General features: G+C 41.2%; 1 protein-coding gene across 2 annotated transcripts in view; it reads left to right on the forward strand.

Annotated features, from left to right (window-relative positions):
• Positions 1-20,173, forward strand: part of arid3a (AT rich interactive domain 3A (BRIGHT-like)) — a 46,297-nt gene continuing 26,124 nt past the window's right edge. For both annotated transcript variants that reach the window (XM_034146936.1, XM_034146938.1), the window contains exons 1-3: positions 1-377; positions 16,063-16,773; positions 16,860-17,142. In XM_034146936.1, coding sequence (XP_034002827.1) covers positions 16,433-16,773; positions 16,860-17,142 — 624 coding nt within the window. In that variant the 5' untranslated portion in view covers positions 1-377; positions 16,063-16,432. The remainder of the gene's footprint in view (positions 378-16,062; positions 16,774-16,859; positions 17,143-20,173) is intronic.

The raw sequence follows: 20,173 nt of genomic DNA on the forward strand, positions 1-20,173 counted from the left end.
GGGGTGCATGGGGGGGCTGGCCCCTGCTGATTCAGAGGTTAGGAATTTGCATCTGATTACTGTTTGTCAACCAATGATGTGAGCGTGCAGGCCGGAGCGTCTCTCCACGCCTCTCTCTCTCTCTCCGGCTGTCTGCTGCCTCAACCCGACACTCAAACTCTGAAAACACAATTACACGCAAAAGACGAATGCGTGGATATCATGCAGTCACATGAAACCACTTTATTTCCAGCCGATAAACACACGAACCTCCTCTCCTCTTCCTCTTTCTGGTGTTTTCCTCTCTGTGTGTAATCGAGTCTGGATTCAGAGACGGGGAAAACAGGAATGTTTCTTCCGGTTCCAAAGAGTGTAAAAACCGAACGGAAGCCGATGTGGTAAGTTTATATCCTTTTTTTTCTCTGTTTATCTTATTTATACGGTTTTTCGTTTTTGTTGCTTCCGTTTTTTTACTTGTCACTTACAGGACACAGCTTTTCTTTTTCTTTTTAATCGATGCGACGTTATCAAATCGCCTGATCGATAGTGCATTGTGAAGGTAGCGGAGGGGCTCACCTGCCATATGTCACCCAACCTACGTAATCTAAACCACACTCACTTTAACTGCACTATGCCTTGTAGTAATATCTAACGGGTCTTTGATTATAATGCACCTTTTTGGGGTGATTACAATTGCATTTTAAACTAATAAATAGTAAAAATACAATGACGTCTTATAATTAAACAACCAGTGGTCATATTACCGTAACTGTCAGTTATAAAGTGTACTAACGTTCTCACCAAAATACTCGAAGAAATGTAAAACCATAACTCTGCTCGCAGCACTACTTCATATAACAAGCTGATAATTGACAATATAGTCCGGTGTTAGCAAAATAACGGATTTAAACTAACCCACTCGTGTTACCTGTTAAAGATTTGTGGACAAAATTGTCGAATTCAATTATTTCGAAATTATTTAAATACTCGGCGTCGTCACGTCCTGTACAATTTGTAACTCATTTTTTAGCTATCACGCCATTAAAAATCGTCTGACGTCAGAGGCCTACATCTTATTGGAATTTGAGTTGACTAACAGTCAGTGAATGTGACAGCATCAACTAGTTGGTTTATACAGCACTTTTGGTGTGATGAAATGTCATGTAGGGGGTCAAAACCGATTCAGGGGGGTGATTCAGAGTCACATGTAGCTTTATGAATGGATTTGAAGCACTAATTATTCCAAAAACAGAGTGGTAAAAGGTAACTACAATTATTTCAACTACATTTCTGAAGAAAGAGTGTAGGATTACTTTTTACCACTGTGCTTTGTGCTGTAGTAGCCCACTAGTTTGAGATTGATTCAAAACATGTTCTGAGTTATATGTAGCCGATAACACTTAATTTCAATTAATTAAAGTGATGCTTTCACTTAAATGCCTCTCAACATAGTTTGTGTATCCCCTATTTGATTTAGATCAACTGCAACATGTAATGGGTTCTTCAGTGGCCAAAGCTTCAAAGTGTCATGAAAATCTGGCCAGTCGTTTTTTGGTAATCCTGCAAATGTCAGCCCTGTTTGAGAGCTTAACACGCATAATCAGCCTACATTTAATTAAGGATGTAAAACTACCTGTCAAGGTAAAACACAGGCGCAGATCTACCTCATTCTAAAATCCAACTGATATCATTTCTTAAAAGTGTTTAGGCTGCTCTCTCAAGTGGAAAGTGGAAGTGCGTAACAAAGGTGGTGTTTGTGGATAAAAGAGTCTGTCACTATCTGTTAGTGGCAGAGATCAAGACAAGTCCAACATGTCAGGGGAGTGATATGGACACAATGAACTGCCTTCAGTACAACAGCAGGGTGGTGGTAAAATCCTCTTTATCCTTCTGTATGACGTCAGTGGATATGAGAAGGGGGCACCAAACTTGTCACTTGTCATTTCAAATGGATTAAAAAAGAACTCAGTAGCCCTCCTGACTGTATTTTTCAGGAGAGTCTGGTTGGTTAGTCCACCCTGAAGAGCTCCACATCCACAACTACAAGTGACTTTTTTGTGGTTGTTTTTAGACTATAGTTTTTTCACCAAGTAGTGGGGGTGGGGGAACACAGTCACAGGAAGCTAGTATAGCTTAAAAGCCTTGTATAGTACTTAGTCCTTAAACATATATATGTACTGAGAGCAGTTATAGAAAGTGGCGAGTTGAATTGTTCTGGTCTGATCTAATGCATTTTCAGAGGCTGTCAAGATGAGAACTTGAAGATAGTTTTTTTTTTTTTAAACAACCTATAGCTGCTTTATTTCAGATGTACATTATGTACTATATATATATGCGTGTCATTCTGACGGGAACAAGGTTATGAAATGTTCTTGGGTCTGACAGTTTTTCTGTGATGTCACAAAGTAATTGGTAGATGATTTTGAAACCATGGATGAAGGGGACGTTTACTTTTAGATATCTATGGAGAAACAATTATTTCATCACCAGTATTTTGTCCAATATTAGTCAGGTTTTACGGCACCTTGTTTCTTATGTCGCTACCCACAACGTTTGACTCGAAACATTTATCTCAGAAGGCAGGTCACCTTCCTATGGCAAATGTCCTCCATGCGACGGCTTAAAATTGTGGTTGACAAACAAAGATAAAATGTGAGGTGTTCAATTTTTGCAACTGCGGTATCCCAATATGATTATTATTATTATGATCTTTTCGCACCCTGCACCCAACCATGCTCCAATCACCTTAGAGGCTCGCCCAGAAGTTGCCACACTAATCTGTTTGGTCCAATCTGGCATATGGTATGCTGTGGCCCACACAGGACTACTGCCCCAGCTCTGTGTTTCAATGCAGAGAAATACTGCTGCAGCCAGTGGATGGACGGGGGTGTTTACGCAGTGATTGGCCCTGGATTACAAACGTATGGCCGGTGATCAAGTTCAGGTCTTAAAAGGCCTCCCCTTGTTGTGCCATAAAGCATTTGGTCCCTCAACGTATACAACTCTGTGTTAAATGAAACCAGGTTTACATAAAGACGGCTTGTTGTTGCTCTTCATTGTGGTTTCACATACTTTGAGGATTTTCATGATTATTTGGTAGTTGTTTCTTTCAATGCTAAAAAGCAGGTTTCCGTGTTGTACAGCGTATGGGATTTAACCTCTCCTTCATTTAAAGAGATTAAATGTAGAGCAACTTGATGCAGTGCTGGAATGGTTGGTCATCAGAAAAATAATCGAAAACAACTTTAATAATTGATTATCATCAATAATTTATCAAGAAAAAATGCCCACACTTGCAGGCTCCATCCAGTGAGAATGTGCTGCTTTTCAGAGTTTTTAACAACATTGTTGATTAAATATATTTGTTGCTTTTTTCTGAATAGTTGATGAATAAGAAAAAAAAGAAAGCACTTGAAAAAGTTAATTTAGGCTTTGTAACTATTTCACCAGCCCTTACAATGGTATGACTTGCTTGAAGTGAATATATCTGCACTTTCCTTCTTGTTCGCAGTTTGAGTCTTTATGGTTTTTTTAACTTATTGTGAGTCGCTTTGGATAAAAGCATCAGCCAAATGAAATGTAATGATTAAGGAATCTGTGTTTTTCCTCTTGTTGTTTTGACGTTGTGTGCTCTTGGTTTCTGGGAGTGTTCCTCTTTACATGTAAGCTGGTCTCTGCAGCATCTTCTCGGATCAAGTGTTTGTTGTGATCTGTGTTGACAGGTTTATTAGGCATAAGCCCCTTCAGCATTTTTGTTTGATGATGATGTTTGTATATTCACACCTCTCCGTGTTTGTTCAATGTACACATCAAGATGCAAAGCAGTCATCCCTGTTAACAGTTAATCGACAATTACCTCCTTCCTATGGCCGGTACAGACAAGCTAACTGATCTTTTTAGATTTTTGCATTTAAAAAAAAAAAGAAGTTCATAACCTGTATTTTATGCAAATCTGAGGGTGAGGAAGGCTATGATCTAGTGTAAAGATAGATGATTTAGTATCACCCATTTCTGAACCTTCAAATGTACCTATTTTTTATTGTAAATCTACAAACTTGACAAACATACTTAAAGGTGGGGTAGGTAATTTTGGAGAAACCAGCTCGAGATCGCTAGAATTTGAAAATACACAGCCGGAAAAAATCTGCCACTTCCTTACAGAGCCCCTCCTCCAACACACACGAACGCGCACATGACCAGTGAGGGCACGAGATAAGTTTGTGCACAGATGGAAGGCTGACAGGCAGGTAGGCCATCCAGTTATTTTAGCCGGGCCGGCTAAAATGATTGGTCGTGCTTTTTACAGTACTACGGCTTCCACAGATGACATTTTTGTATGGATTTTTTGTCAAAGCACTTAAGATATTCATTGCTATCGGGATGTTAAGAGCATTCCATGGAATATAACAAAAAGTTTATCTCGAGCCGGTTTCTCAAACTTACCTACCCCACCTTTAAGTAGAGCATTTTGTTTCAAATCTGTCATGTCAATGTATTAAATGCTCAATACAAAACAAAAAGGCTTTCACAGAACTGAAAGGCACTTGTGTAAGGATATTTAGCTTGAAGGTATCTAAATGTGTCGTTTATAATTATATTAGCACAATAATACATAACAATGTAAATGTTCCATTATTGTCCAATACTTTATAGACTCCTATATATCCTGCATCCTTAATCCAGACAGCTTCCTGTCAGCTCACACGCCTGATCTCAGCCCGGGGGTATTTGTAATCAGTGATTGTAATATACAAATAGCCTGCTCAGTTAGCCTCCGAGCATCATGGATGAATGAGTGGCCGTCGCTGGTAGTTGGCCACTAAACTGGTTAGTGGCTGTGAATTAATGACAGACATGCACAGACTAGACAAACAGGTCTGACGCCTGTTATCAAACTATAATCCTGCTGGGTTTTAAAGAGTGCTTTAAATATCATGTCATGAGGGTGTGGGCTTTGCCTGCATTAGGCACTTTAATGTTGTAATAACTCACCTAATATCTGCCTGATTTGTATCACAGTCAATGCACGTGCTGTCTGCACACCACAAGTTTCCCAGCTATTAAAAAAAGTGGGAAGCAGCGCGGCTTGGCAGGCTTTCAGCTGTTTCTGTGCCAAAAGCTACATTTCTGAAGGGCCTGAGCGGCACGTGGGGCTTTAACTCTGTGTTCCTGCCAAAAAATGCAGGGAAAAAAACTCACAGGTTACTTCACTGCCGGGGCCGGAGCCATGGGGGAATCCCAGCAGGGCCGACGGTGACGCAGGCACAGAGCAGACGAAAGTAGGGTCGGAGCCTTTGGGATACCCTGCAGTTCCTGAACTGAGCTGCTCATGCAGTTGTAGGCTTTGTGTTTTCAGTCAGCGGCTGAACGCGATCTATCCTGGTACTTGTCTGCCTGGATACCAGCACACAGCTGCAACATGCTGACATGTCCATCCAACCTGAAGCATTTGCATTTCACATTTGCGTCCGCTAGCACTGGCAGACTGCCCAAGCAATCAAAAGCTTATTAAATCAGATACATGCCAAATGATACACATCACACCCTCGTGAGTTTTTATTAGACATAGCGCAGGCCCATGAAACTGTAATCCACATTTAGCACAGAAGGGCCCGTTTCTGTTCTGGATGTCTCCCTGTACAATGCACAGAGCTCTTTATCTAAGATTTCCACTCATCCATCGCCTCTCTGCAGACAATAGACTTGATTGTTAGAGATCACAATACAGGGACGTGACTGCACAGTCACCATATAAACCAACACGTTAATCCAGTTTGGGACGCTCATGCCATTCAATGAAAATTCAACCCCCCCCCTCACTCCACCACCACCTCCCCCTGCACTAGTGGAACTATCATCATACCGTCAGTCTACAGTTACAATAGCAGTGCATCGAACTCTGCGAGCAGGGACATGCAGCTTGTCTCCTCAATCTCACATGTTATGGCAAAGTCAGTTTGCTCACATGAGGAATTTGACTTGTTGAAGTTGTTTCTGCAGCTCACAGAAAACAGCACAGAATGTAGACATTGTTACAATTAGTAATTAAGGTAACTTCAAAACAGGTTTTAGTAGTTATTTTTAAGAAATATGTGCTTCCTCTATAGAATCATTACACGATTTTCTGATCAAATGTACTTATAGGAAGTACTTACTAATAGGAAGCTAAACTGACAGATTTAGAAATAAAGGAAATACTTTAAATGTACAGTGGCAGCTGTACAATACTAATGCAATCCAGTGCCAATAATGCAACAGCCATGAACTGAACGGCATTGTTATCAAGCTCTGGTTTTGTTGGTTAAAACGGTCAAGATTGTGTCAGGGAATTGTTTTTGGAAGTGCAAGGAACATACAAATATAAGCATTAAACCAGAACAGTCACACACAAGACAAACGGATATTAGGAGGAGACATTGTTTCCCTTTAGTAACGACCGCCTTTTTGCCTTCTTAATGGCTTGGGTTTCTCCACCAGCGCTGTCATCACAGGAGATTTATGTTTGCTATCATAATACTACAGTATCCACATGAAGCTGTAACATGGCGAGGTCAATATCCACCAGTGAGGAGGCGGACATAACTGCCAGCAGACATTTCAGCTGAATCAGCAGATTATTTTCCAATTCATTCCTCTGATGACTTTACCTGCAGTTACAGTAGAGGAGGTCCTTTCATAGAGTTCAAATGTTTCACTCATTTACCCCGTGGGCCGTCATGTCCGTCCTGTCTTAAGTAGCATTTTTTAAACATATTTATATGAATGGTTTTGTCCACCCACATAGGAATGTTTGTTTTCCATGTGTGGCATTAACACTCAATATATTTTTAGATGTTGCTTTTTTTTCTTTACCAGTGTCACACATTGCTGTTATTTCTTGCCAATATCCAGTATGTTTTATTTTTGTATATTACAATTGTATTTTCCAATTAGAGTGGAAAGGCCCCTAACACATTTAACATGTATGCCGCTTGCTAGTTCCAGACATCAGCATCTTTCATTTCCTTCACCCATTTCCAAGTGAACAAACAATTGACTCCAGACTTTTTATATTTATTCCTCACATGCTGTAACATCAGTTGCTAAAAATCACTTTTAGCCTCGCTTGCTTGCACAGCTAAATACTGTTGCTTGATAGATACCCACAGATTTCACTGCTGAGAAGTAGATCAACGGATTATTTTTGCTATATGCCCACTTAATTTATGGCATAGCTGGGGCTAATGAGATTTGGCTCGCTGTGTTGCCTCGGATCGCTGGAAGAGGTCAGTGGAAAGTGCGTGACGAGCCTCCGCGACACTTCCTCAATGATCTTGTTGTTGGTGCAGCCGGGCTCAATGGAGCCTGTGTTATTTCCCTGGGAGGTAATACTGCCAGGAATGTGAGAGAGGGACTCATAATCAAGACCAGCACCACTGACCGACTTCTTGTTTTTATGCTTTTCTCCCTCTTTTATGAAGAAAGGATCATGAATGGCTACTGTTTGGCTCCCTGGCCTGCACATGCAGTCACTCTTTGACTACTGTCATGTTCAATGCTCACCAGTCCTCACATAAATAGTTTATGCTAAAACTATGTAAAGAGGGATAATCCCACAGTTTATATAAAAGTAATGTACCAATATTAGTTAATTAGAAAACAAGATGGATTCTGATAACATATTAAAAAAACTACTACCACTATTTAAGTATTTGACTATGTATTTGTTTTCCCATACATTTTACTCAGTTCTATTCATCACGTGTTTGAGAAGCATTTAGTATGAAGCTAAAGTCTTTTCCCTGTTGATTATCAACCAGGTCCCTCAGTTAGATCTCAACTCATAATGCCCCTGCAGATTTATAAGCATTCCTTGGTAAAAAGAGACAAGTCACCCATCCTGCCTTTAGCCTCGGGAAGATCTAATTATGAAAGCTGGTCATTTAAATAAATATTTCTCAGTTTGATGCAAACAAATTTAGAAGTACGTTTCTGTCAGCAATTTGCATATTATAGCAGTACATTCAGTATGTCAACAGAGCTTATACAGATAAGGATTTTAAAGTAAAAGAGGCTTGGCTGCGTCTAGTTACCCTGAGGGATTTTATGATACTGTATTCAACATGTAGTGAGTTAAGAACCAAACTAGAAAGGCAGTCTTTAGAGATAAGTGCATTGTGGCAATTTAAAATGGAAAACACTCCTCACAGTATTGTCGAAGCTTCAGAGAAAGTCAAAATAGCTTTGTAGATATGGTAATTTTACAGTTGTTAATAAGTATGTTGTACTGCAAACTCCCATGTTTTGTAATAATTGGATATTCACCTATCAGGACTGGATAACATTCAAAGATTAAATATAAGAAATGTAAAGACTTTCTGGCGCCATGACGGTCAGAAACCAACCAAGAGTTTGGGTTCATAACCCCAGTAAAAAGCCTGTTTCACGACTAACATATCAATATAAATCACACTGACAAATGGTGCGTAACAAGTGCTGAGTGATAATATGATAAAGCCTGAAGGATTTCACTCCACCCACGCATTTACTGTACACTGAAGCTGATAGGAATGGTCATCTTAAGACTACAAGTCAGGTGGAAGGCTTTTATTCAAAACAGGTTTAGAGTGTGGAGGCTAATTTGATAAAGTACAGTACAGCAAGTACATGTACAGAAATTCCAAGAGGACATTATAGTACCACCAACACAGATTTTTTTGTTTTTTTGGGGGGGGGGTACTTGCTTTAATTATAGTACAGCTGAAGATAGACAGGAGAGGGGGAGAGACAGGCGATGACATGCAGCAAAGGGCCACAGGTCGGATTTGAACATTAGTCTACCAGGTGAGCTACCCGGGTGCCCCACAAACACTGATTTACATGCGATCTTTAGAGCAGGAAACACCAGCAGAAGAGCGCTTATAGCTCCAGAGATTAAGAGAAAACAACATGTGTATTACCACTTTAAGAATATCTGACTTTCCATTCAAGCAGAACAGGAAGAAGTTCATTATAATACTTTGTTTTTAAACCTGGTTCACCGGGTTCATCTCTAAATAACCACAAGGCTTTCTCGGACAGAAAAAAGGGTTTCTTCTTTCAGTATATAAAAGGAAACAACAATATTTTATTCAAAATGTTGAAATGCAAGATATGTATCTGCACTGGCACAATGAAACTAAACTCCTGAGGAAAAACCCTGATGTTAATGTCTGTATTTCTATGTTCAAAAATGTGTTTATACATGAATTAATCCTCTCACATTCACATAAGGATTGTATAAGAAGGCTTTGATGCTCTTTCCAGAGTTCATCTGACATGCTACGTGTCTATGCAAGCAGCCAGTCTTATATGTAAATATGTGCGTTTACATGTGCATGTATGTGAGGCGGTGTAGGTCTCTTTATCTCGTTGGAATTAGACCCTTGGTTCTCGTTCTTATCACTCTGTCCTGTTTGCTCAGACCTCGCAATCTTCTACCCCTGAAATGTGGGTTCAGAAAAAAAGAGGATTAACCCATTAGCTCTCATTGTTTCTACTTTATCTTTCAATCAGCCAACTGTTTAAGTTTCTGCCCCGTTGGCTCCACCCTGCCCCCACATAGGGCTCCTGGACACCTAAACCAGCCTCCTTTTAGTGAAACAGGGTGTTAAATAAGCCCTAAGGGTATTATAGTCAGCTGTCCTTTATAGTGTATAAAGCTTTTATTGCAATGTTGGATCATTTCTATATTTCCTAAGGCTGAAAAGTCTGTTCTCTGTGACATAACAGCTGGATTCTTACAAGATCAAATTCATATTATCAGGATTTTCATTCATTTGTGTCTGAACCAGTGTGATTCAGACCAACCAGCGTCCTGTTAGGAGCTACTGGCAGCTACAGTTTGGATGTGTTACGACTGACAACAAGGAGAGTCCCTGTTTCCTCAAAACAACAAGGGCAGCACATTCAAAGAATAGTGTAGATTCTGCAATAGTGTCAGAACCATAGACTGTATATATAAATGGACGTAGCGTCCGTGACGTCACCCATAGGTTTCTGCAGAGTTGCTGAGAAGCCCTTAGTAGGCGGAGTCGGCCGCTGCCGTCTCGACAGTGACGTCAGAGCCTACCCCGGGATTCCACCGGGTCTGTCTACGCCGCGTTACGGCTGCGCCGCGGTTTTGTTCCGACCTCCTACAGCGTCAAAACCCACCGGGCGCGTTTCATAAGCGGAGCGTCTTACTAGTTTTTGTTGATTTGGGCATATTTCCTGGACAGGCTACTTTGTACAGACAAAGTTAATAATAATTGTAATAGTCCAGTTATAAACGACATGAATCAAAGATATGTTGCTGTATTTTAGTGGTAAAAAAATGCATTCATCATCTTGAAGCTTGCCGGTGGGCGTGTCTGGCACGCGACCAACAACCAATCACATTAATCTCCCGCCCCGGACACACAAGCACCCGGTTTGATTGGCTAACGCTTGTACTGGCATATGATTTGATTGGCTGACGCTTCCGTCGAAGCTTGAAAAGTTGAACTTTTCTCAACTTTTGAAGCGAGCAACGGAGGCAAAGCGACGCGACGGAACCACAATGCAGTTCGGCAAAGCCTGACGTCACCACATTCAAAGTGAATGGGAAGCGTCTCCGTTGAAGCAACGCACGCTGCCGTGTGGACGGGCCGTAACGCGGCATAAGATTAGTTTAGATATTTAAATGAAGAATACTCCACCAGGCACCAACACAACAAACATGTCCGAGTTCAAGTTGTGTTCCCCGGATCAGCCTCGCAGCTGAGCCCCTGTAGCATCCTGGAGCTAACAGAGCTAACGGAGCTAGCAGAGGGACAGAAAGCAGCAGTCACCGCAGAGACCTGTCACTCAAGGTGACCACGCCCTAATTTATGCAAAAACGTTAAGACCTAATATAACTAAAAGGGGTGCGTTGTAAAAAAATTCACTCCCCAATCCATTGTCATGAAGGTGGAATCTAACTATATCCAGAATAATTTGTATTGCATCCAGGGGTAGAAACATGTTTATTTCTGCTGTAAAGTTGGGCATTTTAACATGGGGGTCTATGGAAATTGCTCCTTTCTGCAGCGATCGGTCAATAGATGAACTGCAGTTTGTGGCACTTCCTTACAGAGTTTGCCGCTTGGTCAGAACTAGAGACTATTTCTTCATAAGGAGAGCAAGATAAGATGATCTCCCTCTTCTTTGATTGACTGATGCTCTACCCAATCATCTGTCAAGTATTCTTTAAAGTGCCTGCCCATCTCCAAACAGTCTCCAAAGATGGCTTCTCAGATGGTTCTGTAAAACCAAACAATCTGGTTTGCCAGATTAGTTTGAATCAACATTGACGGTTAAATCCCCCCAAACATGTCAGACAGCAAACACACAAGCAGGTAGCTTTGAACTGGAGCTCTAAGCACAATCAGATAGGTGAAGCTGTACATTAAACATTGCCATGTCGGTGGTTTGCATGAAGAGTGGTCTTTACACTCACTAAAACTGCATTAAAAATCCTCATATATATGTCAGACATTACAGCAGGATTTACATTTCACCTTTGGTCTTTGGTAAACAAAACATGCCAAATAGTTCTATTGATTCTGAGGCTAGTCTACTTGGCATTCAGAATGCCTTCATAAAGGTCTGGCAATACAATTGTGGAGGAAATCATCTACTTGTCTGCTAATCCGTCAACAACATTAGATATGTTGCAAAATGATTAAGCAAAAAACATGAAGCAAGTTGGTTGCTGTCATTTCACTTCCGAAGCATTCCAAGCATCACGAGAAGAACAAAATAGAGCTTCCTATGCCACCATAGTTGCAAAGCAGGATTTCCATACAATAACTGGTTTCTGTCCCCCAGGGTTGAAAAAAACCCAAAGTACAGAGGTTGGTTTCCCTCTCTGACTTTAGTATGAAAGGATTCAGCTAAGGCTTTGCTTGGGATTCATCCCTGCACCACTGAGACTGCTTGTTTTTATAACTATGGTTTAGATATGAAACGCTTTCTCACTAACTAATTCTGGTTATTCATAAAGTGTGAGAATGATATACCAAGGGCAATCTCCAGACATTTTACACAGCAGACATGCCTTAATGTTTAGCAAAAATCCACAAGCTTCCTAATCATTGTATCTTTTTTTTCTCTGTCTTTAGCCCGCAGTCTTCTTACTTATCTAGTACTCAGTTTTCATATAATCTTGTCGTGACATATATATATATATATATTATTGCTGTCATTTATAAAATACTTTATATGCCTCCATATATGGGGAAGTGGGGGCTGTGTGGTGGTGCAATGTAATTTGCACCATGTAGCATATAGGAAATCGTGATGTCTGTGATGAGCAGTGGTATGAAACAAAGCGACCACTTCTGCTTCCCTCTGCACAGGAAGAGTCAACAGAACCGCTTTGTTGTAATCACTTCTGTCTTTTAAATGAAATACATCACACGGAAGGGACGATAACAGAGGCCGTATGTGCTAGGCTTAAGACATGGAGTGACATTTCTGCTTATTTGCACATGAGTTCAAAGTGTGGCTACCTACCATGTTGATTAAAGAGTATTACACATAGTGTGCACATACAGACAAGTGCATGTATGGGCTGTTCGGAAGTGAATTTGCATATCTCACTTAATGCAAAATAAATGTATGGCTCTACGAGCGGTTTCACTCCGAGCCCTCTGACATTTGTCAGTAAGAAGAACAGAGACAAGTTGTCTATGTCGAACTAGATCAAGTTGGGTAAGATGTTTTAATCCTGCTTACACTGCTGCTATTCTCTATCTGACAACTGCAGGCGTTCAGTTGTGCCTCTATCGCTCTTAAAGAATGTAATGAATCAATATTGAATATCTGTCGGCTGCCTCGCTGCATCTGCTCCGTCAGTTGTTACTTCCTTCACCCTCTGAAGAAACACAAGTTTCACAGCTCTGGTTTCCTTGTGCAACACTTCAGTAACATACAGCCACAGTATAGGAAACTTTTAAGTACATTTTGTGGCTGGGGAATCTGACCAGTTGAGATAAAGTGAGGAGCTGCAGGCTGTCAACGGATGTCATTGGTCTTTTTGTTTTCCTTCAAACTTGCTATTGTGGTTCAGCCAGTTCACATCACGCGTTTCCATTATGATTGATTCTTCCCTAACCACAAATACACTATCTGCTAAATAATGTATTGTTTTAAGGTATGGAGACAACAGCTGAAGGAAAATATATCATGTAACTCCTAGAGCTGCAACGATAAGTCGATAGACAGAAAAATTATTTCAACTATTTTGATTAACCAATGATTTGATTCGTGCAAAAGTGGTAGTAAATGTAGTTTGAGCCTCTCAAATATGGAGAGATCTTGCATTTTCCATTTTCTATCATACTATTTTCTGACTTTTTGATACCAAAATATTAGTTAATTAACGTAAGAAAATTATCTGTTGATTAATCGATAATGAAAATAAAAGTAAGCAGTCTTAGAAGGTTCTTTATTCAATGGAACAAGATGCTTTACAACATCTGATCTGACACACAATTCCTTACCCATTTGGATATTGCTGAAATAGTACAACTTAGCTGGTCTTCTTTGGGTGTTGTCTCTCCTCCAGGTCAGAGAAACAGGTAATCTTTCTGTGAGAGGGTGCAGAACTTAAGTTCCCTCAGCAGCCAATAGGAGAGACCTTGAACCTTACATATATGCAGCGCAGTACGTGCCAACATGGTAATTCCAGTACCATACCCATGAAATGCTGGTATGATGTTTTGTGTAATTCCAATGAAGCTGCATTCACTAAAACAACCTTCCTTCCATATAGCCTCCCAAGAATGGTTTTCCTCTTCTGTTTGTATCCTCTTTGCATTGTGGTGAAATACATTGTGAGCTAGATTTTCTGTAGTGGCCACATTTGAATAATAATAGATTACATTTGTATAGCGCCTTTCAAGGGACCCAAGGCCGCTTTACATGCTGAACAAACAAAAAAACAAAAGGGGCAAAATAATAAGTAGGAGAGAAGCAGGGGGACTGTGATGGGTTAGGGGTCAAAGGCCATGGTGAATAGGTGAGTTTTTAATGATGACTTGAAGATGTCCATGGAAGCAGGCATTTTAGACAGGTTAGCATGCCTAAATGTATGAACTAGTGATTACTGGTGTCCCAGTGTTGGCCCATGTGGTGTGGCCTTCATCTTTTCTCAAGGAGTTGCTGACTTATTTGTGAACCCTTGTTCCACTGGAGGGAAGTTTTATAGGGTTTCAAGACTCTGATAATGCTGTTTCAAAAGATGTTTGAACTCTGACATGAATCCAAGTGTGGTTGAACCTAGAAATGCAACAATTAGTTGATAGACAAAAAGGATTCACCAACTATTTCGATAATCGATTGAACATTAAAGTAATTATTCATGCAGAAATGCCTGAAATGCTGAGTTTTTCAGTTTTACACCATATTAGACCAAATTTCTTGGGTTTTTGACTGAAAAAACAAGACATATAGATACTTTCATTAACTGGGATATACTTTTTTCACTATTTCCTGACATTTAATAGGCCAAACGTTTAATTAATGAATCGATTATGCGATGTGAATTTAATCAATTAAGTTGCAGCTCTTGTTGAAACACTAACTGCCTTTAAGAAATGTTAACGTGAGGTGATGATCATCATAGACATTTGTTAAGTTAGGTTTTAGAGTTTTGTGATGGATGCTATTACAGTATTTAGTGTATCTACTTATCTGTACTGCATTTCATTGAAAAATGTTGTCGAGCAACCTGAAACCCAAATACCAGTATGGCGTGGTTGAGTTGCTAGTAATAGTGATTCAGAATGAACTGTAACTCATTCATGCTTTTACGGGGAATGTACTTGAGTGCAAAACCAGAAGTATCTGAATGTACAAGTTGGTGGCTTCAGAGGTCTTTCTGTTCATGTATCAGTCAGCGTAGCAGAGATGAGTCACCACTGCCTATTTTCATGACTGGCCCTTCAGCATGTCCAGCACCTGCACTTTAAATTCATTTCCCCACACACTGTTGACTCGGTGTACAGTTCTTATCTCTGCCTGACTGAACTGAGCTACGAACCCCAACATTTTGACTATTTTCACACATTCTGAGTAAACAGGGAGGGTCAGGACAAACTGTCTCTCTGGTATAACCCCGGGCTAAAGGTGGATCACGGTTGTGTTATAACGGTAGACTGAAGAGAACAGACGTCATTGATACCAGAAAGTTGCAGCCCATTTTTTATACCAGACACTGCTTTGCATACCTGAGCACATTTGGGAACAGGTATGTCAGACGAGCATAACCGCCTACAGAAGTTGCAGATAAAACTCCCCCGCTGTGTCTCTACACTTGCAATAAAACATTTTAATGAGGGAAAAACACACCAGTCATACCTGAGAAAAGTCATACCCCTTTATATTAGTTCTATATTTTTAAGTACAACCGTTAGACAATGTAGACACAACAGTGTTAACTGGGCTGCATGTACTCTTTAAGCCAACCAGGTGAAGAAAGTTATGGTTTTCCTTGTGATTTCACTTCCTCTTGTTGTTGAGGCTAAAACAATCTGTCCTTCTGTGTGCATAGCTTGTCTGGTCTGTGAGTAATCCTGCATATGTTGCACAACTGAAAACTCAGGGACTGTGCGTTTATGCCTGATTTAGGGATAAGTTAGGATTTTTTGTGTGAAATTGGGTACTTTCTGTCTCAGTTTCTTCTGTACGTTTCTACTTTAATGCAACTCTGAAAAGTTTTACAAAAATTCAGTCAGGCTAAAGGTCATGAATTTAAAAGTTTGGTGGGTCAGCAAAAACATGGTATAAAAGCCAGTGCAATAGCAATACAAATCTACTTGCATAAAATAACACAAATGCAGTATTGTGTGCTGTACCAGATGATGTGAGCCAGTGTTTAATAAGTCCACTTTAGTGAATGGAAAGTTTGACATATAGAGATATATCTGATTCTTTGGGGAAATTTGTTAAACAATTTTGGCGCTGCAACGACAAAAGTGTTTCCCTTACGTTATACGGTACTGATGTTAACAGACATTGTGGAAGTGGCAGTCTGACACTGTTATTCTTTTTCTCCCTCAGGTCTTTGTAGTGTATCAGCACACTTGTCCTCCTACCTTCGCCTCCGTTACCTGTGCCTCACTGACTGCTGTGCAACTCAGCCCTGCTGTCGGCTTTGGTTTCCCCCCGACTGCCGGAAAAACCATTGAGACAAGAGAGAGGCCTCTGTCTCTAGAACTGCAGTCAACCTTTCTGAGAGCTCTGCCACCCCCTCCTCCTCCTTATTTCACTTCATAACCATAACCTACAGCTGCCTCACCACAAAAAACGGTTGGCGATTGCTCAGCAGAAGGATCGACCGTTGTCCACCGCCTGGCCCCGGACTGGTGCTCATTCATTGGGGGAGGGAGGGGAAGGAAGGCAGCTGAACGTCGTGCCGCTTTCCCCGGAGATGAAGCTCCAGGCTGTCATGGAGAACCTGCACAGGCAGCAGAGGGCCAAGCTGCTGATGGAGCAGCAGCTACAGCAGCAAGCCGCCGCCCAACACTCTCAGGTCCGCACCATCGTTGGAGGAGGGGACGAGCCGATGGGGAGCCCGGCCCCCGAGGCGGAGCAGGCCCAGATGGCGGCGCTGGCAGCCATGCGTGCCGCCGCCGCCGGGCTGCAGAGGGTCTCGGACAGCCCCATGTCAGACCGCAGCAGTGGCGGCGAGGACGAAGATGACGACGATGACAATGAAGACCGGGAGGAGCATTACAAGGACATGATGGGGTCAGATGAGGAGGAGCAGATGTGAGTCAAGTTATTCTTAACATAATCTGCAGTGTTGCTCTACATTTTTTCCTTTTTAAACAATATTCTGTTTTTAATGTATACAGCAAACGGAAATGGGACGAGGAAGACTTCGAAGGCGAGATGGAAGAAGACTTTGATGACGACCTGGCGGAGGAGGGTCTGCCAACGGGCCATGAAGCTGTGGCTCCAGGGAAGGGAATCCTCCTGCTGCCGCACCGTCAGCTCCACCCTCACTCTCAGCTGCTGAAGGCCCGGCCCAGCGTCGACCAGGAGCCCCGGGTAGCCATCATGCCCCCCCACGCCACGCAAAGCCATCTGAGCGGACAGGACCACGGAGAGTGGACCTATGAGGAGCAGTTCAGACAGGTAGGATGTCTTCTTTATATGCCTCCTACTATTCTGATTGGGGTTTTGCTCTCATTTTAAGGGACAATTGCTAAATTGTTGTTGCTAGTGGAGATTTCAAGTCAGCTGTTGAGAACCAGATCAGCTTATTCCCTAAAATATCCCTAAATCAGCCGCTGTAGCACATTGAGAATCTACAATAATCCAATATGTTGGTTGTAGACCAGTGAGCCACATCTGGCCTTCACACCTCTCACATCATGTCACCTTTCCAGCTGAAGTAATCCGACCAGGGCGGGAAATTAACACCAGCCACCAGCCAAATGTTGATAAACTCTTAACTGAGCTTTTATACATTTGTCTTTGCCACCTGACATTCTGGTGGGCTACATCTGTCCGGTTTTTGCCAGGGTGGCTTAGTGCCTCCAAAGACTTGACATTTACTGACTGCTGTTGCCAAAGAGTGAAATGAATAGGACTGCTAGCTGAGGCGGAGGAGCTGAGGGAAGTGGGGGAGGGGTTCGGGTGCATTTTAACAGCTTTACCATGCTGGCGTTTACTGTAAACATGCTTGTGGGCTGGATATTATGAGGGAGGCCCTGGTGGAATAAGACAGGCTGTTTACATGAAGAGATTTAAGTCTGTCAACAGCTAAGTTAAGATGGAAGGAGGCTCGTGATAAAAAAGACTGTGAAACTCGTGAACGATATAAATAGTGAACTCACCATTCACTACAGAGGATTAAAAACTCAATCACTTGTTGAGATACTGAATTATTTGCATTTTCTGAACAATTACAGTAAATGTTACTACTAAAAGAATAGATACAAGCCTTTGAGAAAATAAATGACCTTTTCTGACTAAGTTTTTTATGTTTTAGCGATAGTAACATATTATTAAAATGTTCTTAATGGAATCAATGAATCAATTCAACCATTTCAACTTGCCCCTGCATTGCAAAACTAACAAACTAAGGCTGCTTTACTGGGATTAAAGTGTGGCATAATACTGAGCCACCATTTCATGCAAAGGCAGCTTATATGACACAACAGAAGCCACTATTGAAATTCAAACACACTCGTGGCCTGTAGCAATATCTAAAGCCATACAATATTTTCTGACTGAACAGCAGCTTGTCTTTTAGATACCTCAACTCTTTTAGAAGATAAAACTGGTTTGGTATGTTTGGAGAAGATTCTAGAAATGTATATTGATGCTATGTTTGAGGTAAACAAGCTTAACCCCAACCATTTGCTTCATTTTTAAACTTTACCATTTATTCTGTAATTTAAGGCCCATTTCTTGTAATTACAGAGTGTATGGAATAAAACTCCTCTAAAACCTAAACCTTCTCTAAATAGTCCACCACTCCCTCTGTAAAGCCTTGAATTGATACCCTCAACAGTTAGTGGTTTTCATACGTCAGGTACGCAATGCACAACATTTTTATCATGGCATGTCAGTAAGTTGCTGACGGTTATATAATCAAGGCAGCCAGTATATTGGCTGTTAAGATAATGTTACCCAATCCATTGTTGATTAAAACCTATGTCACGCCTATACAACGTCCCCATCTATAGGGGGACAGGGCGGAGGGGGAGAAACACACTGTCTGCTGTCATTTAAAACCTTCTGCATTTTAACATGGTTTAGGGAATAAAGCAACAGGCACATCTGTTCGCAGTGAGTTGTGGCTCTCAACCTCCTCACTGCTGATGGTTTATAATGTTGTGAATCCAGAATTTTAGTCCATGACTCATTTGGCCCTTGTATGATTACGGTGATTAGTAATAATTGCAGCTTTAGCCTGTGATTATATTGCTCTGTGAATGTGCTGTGTAAAGGAAAAGCAGCCGACCTGTAATGACGAAGAAAGTCTGTCCGCTGATAATTCTAACCCAATGCAAATCAAACTCAGTCATTTCAGCTTTACTTTATATTTCTTCTTTTTCTATATGAAACTGGCTCTTGTGGTTTATTCTCACCATGCGACAGTTAGATTATAGACCACAGTTGTGTCTGTTTGTTAAAACATGTTCAGTATAAACCGAAGCGGTTAAGACATTTTAAATGTTGACATTATCTTGTAATATTTGTAATAGTGGCGAGTCATACCAAACCAAAACAAAATGTCACAACTTACTTCAGCTGCATGCAATAAAATGTCCCGCCGCCTGAAACCTCACCAAATAATTCAATATGATGCAGCTGTCAAAGATTTCCTGCATTGCAAATTTGCGATTTGCGACAAGCTCTGAAACCGACTTAAGTTAGCTTAATACTTTGCTCTGTGCCATGTTAGACAATTGCTACCCAAGACCCTCCTGCAACTATTCTATAAAATGTCGCTCTGCTTACTTACACATTAACGTTGAGTGTCACGCCGCTGTAGTTGAGGCAGATTTGCAACAGCAGATTACAGTTAAGCTGAAATGAGCATAACACTTTTTAGCATTACAAACTGAATTATAATCAAACTACTATAAATACAGCGTCCCTAATTTACAAACACAGGAAAACATTTGTTCAAAATTATTGGAAGCGCAAACAAGAGATGTGTGGTTATTCTGAGGAACACAGTAGTTTGTCCTTTAATGATTGTTTGTTCTGTCCACATGAAGACAATATTTGTCCACTTCAAAAGTCCCTAAGAATCATGGGAGAAAGTCATGATCTCCAGCCTTGTGAACTACTCTCATGTGTTGTTGAGTTGAATGGTGTGCAGATACCGTGTTTTGGAGGGGCACACTGGGTGGGGAGGAAGGGGTTAAGGCTGTACAGTTTATTTTGGGCAGGTGGGTGGAGGCTGTTGGAATGTGCCTGAGGGAGGGTGATAATGTGGCCACTGGGAACCCCAGATCCTCAGCAGAAACCCTGCGTGCCTCTTATCAGTCGGCAGCAGTTGGAGATCTTCCAAACGGAGAACTGTCCTTTCTCTGTGTTGTGTTTAAAGTCACGTCCTTTGTGAGGTCCCAATGTCACATACAGTTTCTCTATGAGCATCACTATAGCAATGCTTCACGAGCCAGTCCAAGGTCCTTGTTAGAAGGTG

The sequence above is a fragment of the Trematomus bernacchii genome, unplaced genomic scaffold, assembly GCF_902827165.1.
Source record: "Trematomus bernacchii unplaced genomic scaffold, fTreBer1.1, whole genome shotgun sequence".
Taxonomy (NCBI): domain Eukaryota; kingdom Metazoa; phylum Chordata; class Actinopteri; order Perciformes; family Nototheniidae; genus Trematomus; species Trematomus bernacchii.